General features: G+C 34.3%; 1 protein-coding gene across 1 annotated transcript; it reads right to left on the bottom strand.

Moving 5' to 3' along the window:
- Positions 1 to 672: 672 nt before the first annotated feature.
- LOC127547589 (zinc finger protein 501-like) lies at positions 673 to 11890 on the bottom strand. Its single transcript, XM_051974499.1, has 2 exons — positions 9780 to 11890; positions 673 to 2549 (listed from the first exon to the last, which is right to left on the bottom strand). Exon 1 carries the CDS (start codon positions 11715 to 11717, stop codon positions 10179 to 10181), a length of 1539 nt encoding a protein of 512 aa, XP_051830459.1. The 5' UTR covers positions 11718 to 11890; the 3' UTR covers positions 673 to 2549; positions 9780 to 10178.
- Positions 11891 to 13216: the final 1326 nt, after the last annotated feature.

Here is a 13216-nt window from a genome sequence, read left to right on the forward strand (position 1 = left end):
ATAAGAGTAGCATGTGACTTGAAAGGAAGTTGATTCAGAGTTGCCAAAATTGGACAAGTAGCTGTCACTGGGATGATGTCTGAAGATGGTTCACTCTTGCCTAATTAAATCCCATATGTGATACAGTAATACCTCTTTATACACAAAAGATGTATAATAGGTGGGAAGTTCTGGGAGGGAGGGAGTGCCATCTTCAGTCACCCGGCCCTAGGAGACCTGTTTAGCACTGCACTGCTATTTCTACTTCTTCACTACTAGTTCAAGCACAGTGAACAACTGGTTCAATCAAAACATTAAAAGATACATGAGTGTCCAAATGATCCCACGTGACATCGATTTTATTATTCAAAAATATTATTTCTTTACTTTGGGCAGGGGAAGTCTTAGTTCCTTAAATGGTAAAGCCGCAGAATTTCACTATACCCTGTCAGTAGGGTGCATCCCAAGGCACCTCACAGACAAAAGATCTCTTAAGAGGATTTGATTTGATTTTTTTCATTTGAGTTTTTTTTTATTTCCCCCAGTTACATATACAACAAAAAAATTTTATATATATATATATATATATATATATATATATACACACACACACACACACACATTCATTTTTATATACATTTCCATGTGATTCATATTGGGAGAGGAAAATCAGAACCAAAAAAAAGAACAAAAGTGAATAAAGTGTGTATTGATGTCCATTCAGTTTCCATAGTTTCCTCTTTAGATGCAGATTACATTTACCATCCAAAGTTTATTGAAATTGCCTTGAATCTGATCTCTGAAAAGAACTAGGTTTAACATAGTTGATCATTGCACAATCTGGTTGTTGCTGAGGATACCATGTTTTCCTGGTTCTGCTTATTTCACTCCGCATCAGTTCACATAAATCTTTCCAGGCCTTTCTAAACTCAATCTATTCATCATTTTTTATAGAACAATAATATTCCATTACATTCATATATCATAATTTATTTAGTCATTCCCCAACTGATGGGCATCTACTCATTTTCTAATTCTTTGCCACCACAAAAAGAGCTGCTACAAACATTTTTGTATCACAGTTACCCTTTGTATAATACAAATATTGTGTAATATAAAGGATATGCACAGTTTAAAGCCTTTTGGACATATTTCCAGAATGGTTGGATTAGTTCATAACCATAATAACAATGTATTAATGTCCCAGTTTTCCCACATTCCCTCCAACATTTATCATGATCTTTTCCTATCATCTTAACCAATCTGAGAGGTGTGAAATGGAAAATTGTCTGTTCATATCCTTTGACTCTTTATAAATTGGGGAATGACTTGTATTCTTCTAAATTTGACTCAGTTCTTTACATATTTTAGAAATGAGGCTTTTATTAGAAATACTGGCTGTAAAAGTTTGCTTCTTCTCTTCTAATCTTGGATGTATTGGTTTTGTTTCCTAAGAGGATTTTACCAGGCTTTTTTCTCAACAGTAAGTCATTTACTATTATTATTACTTACTACTTTTTAAAAATGTACTCCAATAATTATATAATAGATATATTTATAAGTAACAATATTCAAATTGAAAAGGGAAAGAAATTTAAGTTTTTCTAGCCTTGCTTTAAAAAATCATCAAGCATGTGATAAGAATTTAAATATCCTTCAAATATATTGATTCATAGAAAGCCATTTATCTTATTACTCCTGTCATTTTCATGTTAATCACAGCAATTTATGCAGTATCTGCCACATGCCAGTATTTTTCTGCCTTGAAAGTTGCTTAAGCTATTTTAGTAATACTTTAATATGTTTAGCCTGTGTTTTCCAATTTTGTTAATACTTCATAACACTTAGAAAAGGTACCTACAAATGGGATAGCAACTTGCTCAATTGTATTCCCACAAAATTGTAATAGGATAAGCTCATCCTTTATACAAGACAGACACTATTTTAAGTACTTCATAACTTGTGTTTCTTCCAACAACCCTGGGAGATTAGTATAAATAAATATTTATTATTCTCCTCGGATAAGACAACACTCTACTCCAGGGGAGCAACAACAAGACCACCCTAGACTTTACCTCCACAAGTGCCACAGAGCCCGGCCCATCAAGTATGAAGTCAGAAAAACACACACACACACACCATGAAGACCTGTCCTGGTAGCAAGAATACTGAAGACACAAATGCAGAAGAAAATGACTCCAGAATATTTGCAGTCATTCAGCTTGGACACAATTTCAAAGAGAATTCTTGGGAAAGAGAAAGTAAAGTAAGAATTTACCATAAAAATAAGTGGATTAAGGACATTTAAAGAAGAAGTGTTAAAATTAAAAAAAAAAAAAAAGAAGTGTAAATAACTTACCTTTCCAGCTTTCCTACGTATGAATCTTTTCCAGGTACATGATCATCGGGCTACACTGACTTTCCCTTCTCCATCTTTAGCCTCCATATGTATTTTCTCCTCAAGTATGATCTGTTAAAGGACAGGTCAATTCTCCGAGAGCCTCCACAGCTGTGGATCATAGCATCTGAAGGAGTTGCGGGGCAGCCTTTGCTGACACAGGTGTTGCAGGCTAGGAATGAGATTAATTGGAGGCAAAGGGAAGAAGACAAAGGTCAGACAACCCAATGGCCTCTCAATCAGAGGGGTCAGAGAACAGCAACTGCCTCTCAGTCTCCTTGTATCATCCTCTCACAAGAGGAGATCCATTCTGTAGGTCTGGGTTGGATCTCCAGCAGCCACTGTCAGGTGGCTCCCATGTATTCCAATAGCTCCCGGTAGCACAACAACGATCAGCTGAAGTACAGGTCTCGCTTCTATGTTGAGACTTTTCCTCATTGAGATGTCCATATACATTGCAGATCACCCTAAGAAACTAAATAGGAATTTGGGGAGAGTTCTACAGAAGCCACAGACAAAACAGAAAAAAATTTAGAAACTCAGAAATGCACTAAGTATATAGATAGTGTTGTGTGACATCAACATATTTTATCTTTTCATACTATTCAGAATTTTTCTATGGTACAAAGGCAGGACCAGGAACTTTAATATGGATTTTCCCAATTATGGGGGCACCATGCCCATGACTCCAGCAATATTCAAGGGCTCACTATAACACTTTCTACTTCTGGCCTTTCCTGATCCTTCCACTTCCCACATCATGTTGTATCTATTTGGTATCTTTTTATATATTTGTATGTTTTCTCCCTGGGCTAGATTATAAATTCCTTAGCAGCAGGAACTTTTCACTTTAGTCTTTTTAACTTCAGTAACTAACACATGGTAAGTACTTAATACTTTTTTTCAAAATACCATTTGTACTTTCTCATGTATCACATCTGGTACCATGTTGTATTCCAAATGTGGAAATGCTAATGTTATTTTTAAAATATTTTTTAATTTTATTAAACAATTCACAATTATGATTTAAATTTTTTAAAGTTTTTTTTCAAATTTTGAGTTTTAATTTGTCTTCCTCCTTCCTTCCTCTCCTTTGAGAAAGCAAGTAATATGATATTGATTGTATCTGTGAAATCATGAAAAACATGTGAAGTATAATATTGATTACACATGTGAAGTCATGAAAAATATAGTTTCATATTAGTCATATTACAAAAGGAAATACACAACAAAAAAGGAAAATAAAGAATATGAAGAAAGTATGCTTCCATCTGACCCAGGGTTTCATCAGATCTTTCTCAAGGGGGAATTTCATGATGGGTCCTTTGAAGGTGTCTTGGTTCCTTATATTGACCAGAGGAAATAAGTCTTTCACCATTGACCCTTGTCACAGTACTGCTATTACTTCGTACAATGCTCTAGTTCTGCTCTATTTCCTATGATTTCCCACAACATATTGATTAAAAATAATGGTTCTTTTCCTCAGTATTCAAATTTGTTAAATATTCATGTTTTACTTATTATTTTCAACTTAACCTCAAATCATTACAACTAAGGAAATTTATTTCATAATATTTATATTTTATCATCAATTCAAATGATGAGTCAATTTTCAAATTTTATTTCCATAGCAAACTACAATCTGATTCCTTCATGTTTCTTTTCTTTTTTCTTTTCCAAAAAATCATTATCGTATCTTTTGGCTTTCATTTAATTTTTTTCAAATTCCATTCTCTTTATTCTTCCTTTTATATTGCTTCAAAGAAATCTTTCCATTTTTATTTCTTCTCTTTTTAATATATTTTTAAATTTTTTCTAAATACATGTAAAGATAATTTGCAACATTGATTTTTAATAAGATTTTAAGTTCTAAATTTTTCTCCCTCTGCTAATTCCTCCCCAAGACAGCAAGGAAATTGATATAAGTTTATACATGTACAAATCATTTTAAACATATTTCAATGTTAGTCATGTTGTGAAAGAAAAATCTAAGCAAAGGGGGAAAATTATGATAAAGAAAAAAAACCCCAAAATGAAAATAGTACGCTTTGATATGCAATCAGTCTTCTCAATTCTTTTTGTAGTTGTGGATGCATTTTCCATCCCATCTATTAGAATACTCTTCAATCACTGCATTGCTGGAAAGAGCTAAGTCTGTCATAGTTGATCACCTGCACAATGTTGTTGTTACTATGTACAGTGTTTCTCTTGGTTCTGGTTACTTCATTGTGAAGTAAGCTGAGATCTTTTGGGGGTCCTGGATTCCCTTCTGGGGAGCTTCCATACCCTGGGAAAAGCATATCTTTCCCAGACAACACTCAGTTAAGTGGTCTCATTCAGTTGGAGATTTCAGCCTGATATAGAGTGGCTTGAAACTCCAAGATAAGTAATCTCTTTTCAACTGGAAATCTAAGCCCTGGGCATTGACAACCTTGAAGGAATCTCATTTAATTTTGAATGAGAGCCCAAGTCTCAGACTTTTAATAAAAGACAACTCTGAACCCCAAATCTTTGCATTAGTCAGAAAGAGGAATTTGCTTTGCCAAGGAAGCTCTCTTCTTGGCAATGTTGCCTGCCAGGACTTTTGCCCACTGTGAAAATATTCTCTTTTTAGTGTTAACCTTTGTTATTTTCCTAACAGGACCTTTTACCCACTAAAAAGGCTGTCTTCCTAGCAAAGCTGGCTTCTCAGTGCCAATAAAAATCTCTTTTGCCACACAAACTTTTCAGGTTTGCGAATTCTTTTGCATTGGACCTAGGCCAACCAGAGGGGATTCCTCACCTCAATTCTCACTCTTCACTACCACTAGCCTCATCATTTGCACCTCATCAATTGAGCATCAGTTCATAAATTATCCCAGTTTTTAACTTTGCCTGCTCATTATTTCTTATTGAACAATTGCAATCCATTACATTCATAGCATAACTTATTCAACTAGGACATCCTCTCAAGTTTTAGGTGTTATCACTACAAATAATGCTCTCTAAATATTCTTGTACATGTTGGTCCTTTTACCTTTGTCTTTGGGATACAGACCTAATAGTGATATTGGTCAAAAGGTATGCATAGTTTGTTTGCCTTTTGGAAATAGTTCCAACTGCCCTCAGAATGACTGGATCAGTTCACAATTCCACCAATAGTGCATGAGTGTCCCAATTTTCCCACACCTCCTTTCAACACTGATCATTTTCCTTTTATGTCAGCCAAGTTTAAAGGCATAAGATATTACCTCAGAATTGTTTTCCTTTTTTTTAATCCAGTGATTTAAGGCATCTTTTTCATATGACTATAGATAGCTTTAGTTTCTTCATCTGAACATTGCATCTTTATATCCCTTGACTATATATCAACTGGGCAATGACCTGTATTCCTACAAATTTTACTCAGTTCTCTGTATATTTAAGAAATGAGACCTTTATCAGTGACAATTGCTGTAGAAATTGTTCTCCAGTTTTTTTTCCCTTCTAATCTTGATTGCATTGATTTTGTTTGTGCAAAATCTTTTTAATTTTGGTATAATCAAAATTATCTATTTTGCATCTTATAATACTCTCTAGCTCTTGTTCGATCAAAATTTTTTCACTTTTCCATAGAACTATTCTTTGCTCTTTTGATATCACTGTGTCTAAATCATGTACACATTTTGACCTTATCTTGGTTATATAGTGTAAGATGTTGGTCTTTATCTATTTTCTGTCACAATGTTTTCCAGTTTTCCTAGATATTTTTTGCCAAATAGTGAATTCTTATCTCTGAAGCAGGTGTCTTGGAGTCTGTGCAACAGTAGGTTTCTAAGGTCATTTACTACTCCAGTATTGTGTATCTAATTGATTCTACTGATCCACAAGTCCTCCTTAGCCAGTATCAGATAGATTTGATCATTGCTACTTTATAGGATAGTTTGAGATCTGGAATGGCTAGGCTACTTTTGTCTTTTTTTTTTCTTCATTAATTTCCTTAATTTTCTTGACCTTTTATTCTTTCTTCCCTATGAATTTTGTTATTTTTCCCTAGGCCTAGAAAACAGTATTTTGTTGATAGACATAACATGAATTAAGTTGATTCAGGTAGAATTTTTATTTTTTTTTTATATTGGCTCACTCAGCTTACTCATGAACAATTGATATTTTTCCAGATGCTTACTGCTTTATGTGAAAAGCAATTTGTAATTGTGTTCATCTAATTCTTAGATTTGTTTTGGTAGATAGATTCCCAAGCATTTATATTGTCTAGAGTTATTTTATGTGAAAATTCTCTATGTTTCTTGTCCCTGGTTTTAATTAATTAATAAATTAAAAAAATTTTAAAATAGCTTTTTATTTTCAAAATACAATCCAAGATAGTTTTCAACATTTGCCCTTGCAAAACCTTGTATTCTAAATTTTTCTTCCTCCTCTTGTTCCCCTAGATAATTAATAATCCAATATGTTAAATACATACACTACTTCTGTACATATTTCCACATTTATCATGTTGCACAGAAAAATCACATCAAAAAGGGAAAAAAAAGAGAAAGAAAACAAAAAGCAAGCAAATAACAACAAAAAAAAAGTGGAAAATACTATATTGTGATTCACATTCAATCCCCATAATTCTCCTTCTAAATGAAGATGGCTCTCTCCATCACAATTCCATTGGAATTAGCCTGAATCACCTCATTGTTGAAAAAAGCCTCATCCATCACAGTTGATCATTAATATATAAAAATGTTGCTGATATTTTTATGGGCTGATTTTATATTTTAAACTCTGCTCAAGTGGTTAAGTATTTAGATTCTTCTCTAGGTATACTGTCATATTATCTGCAGAGTGATAATTGTTTCCTCATTACCTACTCTAATTCCTTCAATTTTGTTTTCTCTTTATTACTAAAGCTAATATTTCCAATACAGTATTGAATAGTGATGGTGATAGAAGCAACCTTGTTTCAAGCCTCATGTTATTGGACTTAGTTAATGTTATTAACTTACTCCCATTTTATAGAATGCCTTTTGATGGTTTTAGATGGATAATACTTGTCATTGTAAGAAAAGCTTTATTTATTCCTATTCTCTCTTGTGGTTTTAATAGGAATGGGTGCTATATTTTGTTGAAAAAAATTTTTTTTGCATCTGTTGAGATAATCCTAAGCTTTGTATGGGTTTAGTTATTGATGTGACCAATTATGCTGCTAATATTTCTAATCCTGAATCAGTCCTACATTCCTAGTATAAATCCCATCTGGTCATAGTGTATTAACCTTGTGATAAATTTCTATAATTTAATTACTAATGGCTCTCTTCAACAATGAGATGATTCAGGCGAGATCCAATGATCTTGTGATGAAGAGAGCCATCTACACTCTGAGAGAGGACTGTAGGAACTGATTGTGGATCACAACATAGCATTTTCACTCTTTTTTTTTAGCATGTTAAAATATATATTAAAACCAATATATGTATACATGTTTATACAATTATCTTGCTGCACAAGAAAAATCAAATTAAATCGGAAAAAATAAGAATGAAAATAAAATGCAAACAACAAAAAGTAAAATAACAATGGATAACAAGGAATCATAAAAAAAGAAAACAAGAATTGACAGTTCTTACAACAAAAGCACTTAATGCATCCTATGATTAATATAATTACTACAATACAAAGAAATACATAGACTAGAGGGGGAGACGAGAAACAATACATCTTTGAATTGGCTGAGCACTAACTTTGTAGACTTCTGACTGGGGAATCCTGGATTACAGCTCTGCAAGTCCCAACCAGCAAAGTCCCAGGCAGAGCATCCTCTCCATGGATGAGACTCCAATTTTGGAATTGAATTATCCTGACTCAAATAGCCCAGGGAACAAAGGTGGCCAAATGCCAGCAATATTGACTTCACTTTCTTGAGTGAATCCAGAAGGGGATCCAGTCCTACCAGAGTCTGTCAAAAGTAAAGCTTTTCTCCTGGAGTGGCTAGTTCCAGTATATAAATAACGCATCCTTGTTGGATTTGGCCAGAATCCACCCAGGACATTATCCTTTTAATTGTGTTTGTTCCCAGGGTTATTCAACAACTGCATAACAAAGGTGAATAATACTTTGCTACATTGTAATTACCTAATAGACATGGACAGAAATGAGTTCCAAGGCCTATAGAATCATGTACTTGTACCTATAGCTTTCATTGCATTTCAAGAATTGTGCACAAAGACCAGGAGATACATGACAGAATAATGATCAAGTCTGGAGAGCTGGGTTGGTTCAAAATTCTTTACAGACCAAACAGAAGAGTTTGTACCTGATCTCATGGTATCTAGGCCAGCTGCAATACGAATCCTTTTAGCTGACATCATATAGGAACTGGCTCAAGGAAGCCTGGGGGTTTAACCTACAAAAAATCTTCAATCAAAGGTGACTAGGATGGTTCTTGAAGGTCTATCATGTAAAGGAGGAAGTCACTATTGTTCTGCTTATTTCCAGAAGGAAGAATCAGGAGTCCCCGAACCAAGTGGTAGGAATGAAAAGGAAGATTCTGACTTCATGTAAGGAATAATACCTTGTAAAATCTGAGCTCTCCAGAAATATAATAAATCACTCAGATGGCTCCTGCCACTACACTTTTGGGCACCTAGGTGTTACAACAGATACTGCACTGACCTTGAAATTATTATCATGAATTCAATTTAGCCTCAGATACCAAGTAGCTGTGTGAACTTAGGGAAGTCGCTTAACCAGCTTGCCTCAGTTTTCTCATTTTTAAATAAGCTGGAGAAAGATATGGCTAATATTTTTTGCAAAGAAAACTCCAAATAATGTCATAAACAGTCAGAAATGAACAAACAAAAATACAAGTGGTGACCAATTATAAGTTATGTTGTAAATGACATATAGGATGAAGTCCTTCTAGCAATGAGGTTCTATAATTTTTTTATCATCAGAGCTCACTGGGATGGCCAAATCTAATAGAAGATACATTAGGAAGATGGAACAGATTCAAAAGCAGCGATCTCAGGTGTGGAAATATAGCATAGATTTTAAAAAATCAAAACATTCACATGCATTTACTAAATATTATGTGGCAGGAACTATAATTTGTGCTGATAGCACAAATATGAAAGTAAGACATGTCCTGCTCTCAATGCGTTCATATTCAATTGGGGGGGATATGAAACATTCAAGAGAAGTAAGTACTAGGATAAATCCAAAGGAATGAGGAAGTGATTCAGGGAGAGGGGCACAAATCATAATAAGAAATATTTAGCATTTTTATTACCTCATTTTTTATGGTACTCTTTTATCAAAATGTACTTTCTGTCCTTATCTCTTTTAGTAAGATTTATTTTTATTTTTATGTTATCTGAGATCAGATAACACTTTTTAAAATTTCAAATGAACAAATATAAATTCTGTTCAAGTCTTTTACCTTTAATCTGTATGTGTCTCTGTGTCAGATGTGTTTCTTGCAAACAACATATTGTAGGATATTCTTTATATTTAGATTTTTCTGCAATATGAATTATCTGATATTTCTTAAGTTTGAGACGTATAAGAAAGTGTTCTCAATTTCATAACATTCAAAATTCGGCTCTTGATTACAGTCTGCTTCAACATGAGTACATTCAAAGGATTTCTCTCCAGTATGAATTTATGTCTTTTAAAATTTCTCTACCACTTAAAAAGTTTTTCCACATTCCTTAGATTTTTAGAGTTTCTCTTCAATATGAATTCTCTTACGTAAATTAACATTTCCCATATATTTGAAGACTTTTCCACATTCATTACATTTATGGTTTCACTTCTTTATGAATCTTCTTATGTCTGTTCAGATGTCCCTTATGATAGAAGGCTTTTCCACATTCATTACATTTATAAGATTTCTCTCCAGTATGAATCTTCTTATGTCTATTAAGTATTCCTTTTTCCCTGAAGGCTTTTTCACATTCATTACATTTATAGGGTTTCTCTCCAGTATGAATTCTTTTATGTGAATTAAGGGCTCCTTCTGCCTAAAGACTTTTCCACATTCATTACATTTATATGGCTTCTGCCCAGTATGAATTTTTTCATGTCCATAAATTCCTTCTTTACACCTAAAGGATTTTCCACATTTATTACATTTATATGGTTTCTCTCCAGTATGAACTCTCTCATGCCTTTTAAGGTGATCATTCCGAATGAAGGATTTTTCACATTCATTACATTTATAGGGCTTCTGCCCAGTATGAATTGCCTCATGTAGAACAAGGCGTCTCTTACAGCTGAAGGCTTTCCCACATTCAGTACATTTATAGGGTTTCACTCCAGTATGCATTATCTTATGTGAATTAAGCCCTCCCTTCTTCCAGAAGGCTTTTCCACATTCATTACATTGATAGGGCTTCACTCCAGTATGAATTCTCTTATGTGAATAAAAGTTTCCCTTATATCTGAAGGCTTTTCCACATTCATTACACTTATAAGGCTTCTCCCCAGAATGAATTGTCTCATGCACATCTAGATTTCTCTTACATGTGAAGGTTTTTCCACATTGAATACATTTATAAGGTTTCTCTCCAGTATGAATTTTCTCATGTCTATTAAGGTCTTCCTTGTCCCTAAAGGCTTTTCCACATTCATTACATTTATGTGGTTTCTCTCCAGTATGAATTTTCTCATGTCTATTAAGGGATCCCTTGTCACTGAAGGCTTTTCCACATTCTTTACATTTATAGGGTTTCTCTCCAGTATGAATTTTCTCATGTCTATTAAGGAATCCCTTTTCGCTGAAGGCTTTTCCACATTCTTTACATTTATAGGGTTTCTCTCCAGTATGACTAATTTCATGTCTACGAAGGTGTTGCTTGCACGTGAAGGCTTTTACACATTCTTTACATTTATAGGGTTTCACTGCAGAATGGATTTTTTTATGTCTATAATAGGATCCTTTAAAGCTGAAGGTTTTCCCGCATTCATTACATTTATAGAGTTTCTCTTTAATAGGAATTAGCTTTTGTTGAGAAACATATTTCTTCTGACTAAAAGTTTTCCTACCTGTATTACACTGTCTTATAGGCTTTTCTTCCACATTTTTCTGATGAATAGCAAGATCTGAATTGTAGCTGGAAGCCTTACCACATTCACCAAATTTAGGAGGTTTCACTCCAGTATGAATTTCTCCATGTACATTAAGACATGAATTGATGTGGAAGATTTCACCACATTCATTAATTCTATGAGGTTCTCCTTGAGAACATACTCTATGGGAATGATTAAGTTTTGAGTGGTGAATGTAAAAGTTCCTGGATTTATTAAACTTACAAAGGTTCTTCGCCATGGAAATTCTGTTACATGAAGTTTTGCAGTGCTTAACGATTAGTTTCATGGACTGTCTTTCTGGGTTGTTTATCTGCCTTTCTAATCCAGTACCATAATTCCAAGCCTCTCCCAATTTAGAATTGCAGAGATCATCCTTTATGAGTCTCTCTATTGATGTCTCATTAGTAGTAATATATTGTTTTGGAGTTGACTCCTTGTTTTCACATTCTCTTTTTTCAACAAAGGAATCTGAAAGTAACATAAAAAAGTGTCAGCATCCACTGTTAAATGTTGTGGGAGAAGAAAATTACTTTACACTCAATTCTAGATTCAGTCATCTCCATTAGGAAGAAGGGTGACTGACATGGACAAGGTAAAAGAAACATGATCAAGAGGGAGCTGAAACCAAAAATGGGTGAGGGGAAAGTAATACAACTGCCCAAAATTTCAAAAACATTTAAATTTTCAGGAAGAAAAACAACAATTCTAAAACCAGAGTATTACATTTCAAGTTGATCTCTGGTAACACTGAAGAAAAGACAGTGATTGAAACTGTGATTTTATGAAGAAAATCCCTTGACCAAAACAGGTTTTCACCTTCTATGAAAATTATACCTTGAGAGTTGCCTAAAACGTTGAACAGAGAGTAGTCACCACCACACTGTACAGAGCACTGAACCTCCAGTCAAGAAGACTCCTCTTCCTGAGTTCAATTTGACCTTAGACACTTTCTAGCTGAGGGTCTCTGCACAAGGCACTTAATCCTGTTGACCTCAGTTTCCCCATCTGTCACATGATCTGGAGAAGGAAATGGTAGACCAATCCAGGATCTCCACCAAGAAAACCCCAAACAAGGTCACAAAGTGATGGACAGGATTCAAGGCCTCACTAGAAAAGGAGCACTGAGGGGTGAAATGAATTGTCCAATGTCAAATTAGTAACTGTTAGAGGCAGGCTCTGAACCCAGGTCTGCTAAATAGGAAGCTGGTGCTCTTTACATTTGGTAACATTTCAGACACTTAGAGCCTGCTTTCATGTCCCATGTTTCCCTGTACTAGGAAAATCCCTCAATTTGTTGAGATAGAAAGTCAAAATGTGAGTGCCAGTTGTGACACTTATGAGGTAGGTCACGATGGGCAAGTTAAGATCTTACGCCTTTCCCCAGGCCTTAATGGGAATGATACAAACACCATACATCCCAAACACTGGTAAACATTCCTAAATCTGCATCCAGTATATTAGTTCTAGTTATTATTAAAGTCAGTAATGACTTAAAGACAATTTTCCATGAATCAGTGAAATGGCTGAGAGTGGGGAAGGGAAAAAAGGAAGAGGTTGGAAGGGGTAGACGGCATCTTTATAGGATCTGTCCCTGAAAAGAATGAGACCAATTGGAAGGAAGATAAAACAGGCAAGAAGTTGGAGCAATGGTCTGATTTTTAAAAATACAAGTCAAAATTAATTATACCTGAAAGTTCTTTATCTTTTTCTTTCAGAAAGAACACATCAAAGAGAAAAAATAATCTAATAATTTAAGAAGACTAAACAGTCATGGAAATAAAGGAT

This window comes from Antechinus flavipes, chromosome 2 (assembly GCF_016432865.1).
Source record: "Antechinus flavipes isolate AdamAnt ecotype Samford, QLD, Australia chromosome 2, AdamAnt_v2, whole genome shotgun sequence".
Taxonomy (NCBI): Eukaryota; Metazoa; Chordata; class Mammalia; order Dasyuromorphia; family Dasyuridae; genus Antechinus; species Antechinus flavipes.

What these genes read in the sequence shown, in the direction of transcription:
- LOC127547589 (XM_051974499.1), bottom strand. Translation starts at nt 11,717, where the DNA reads ATGAAACTAATCGTTAAGCACTGCAAAACTTCATGTAACAGAATTTCC.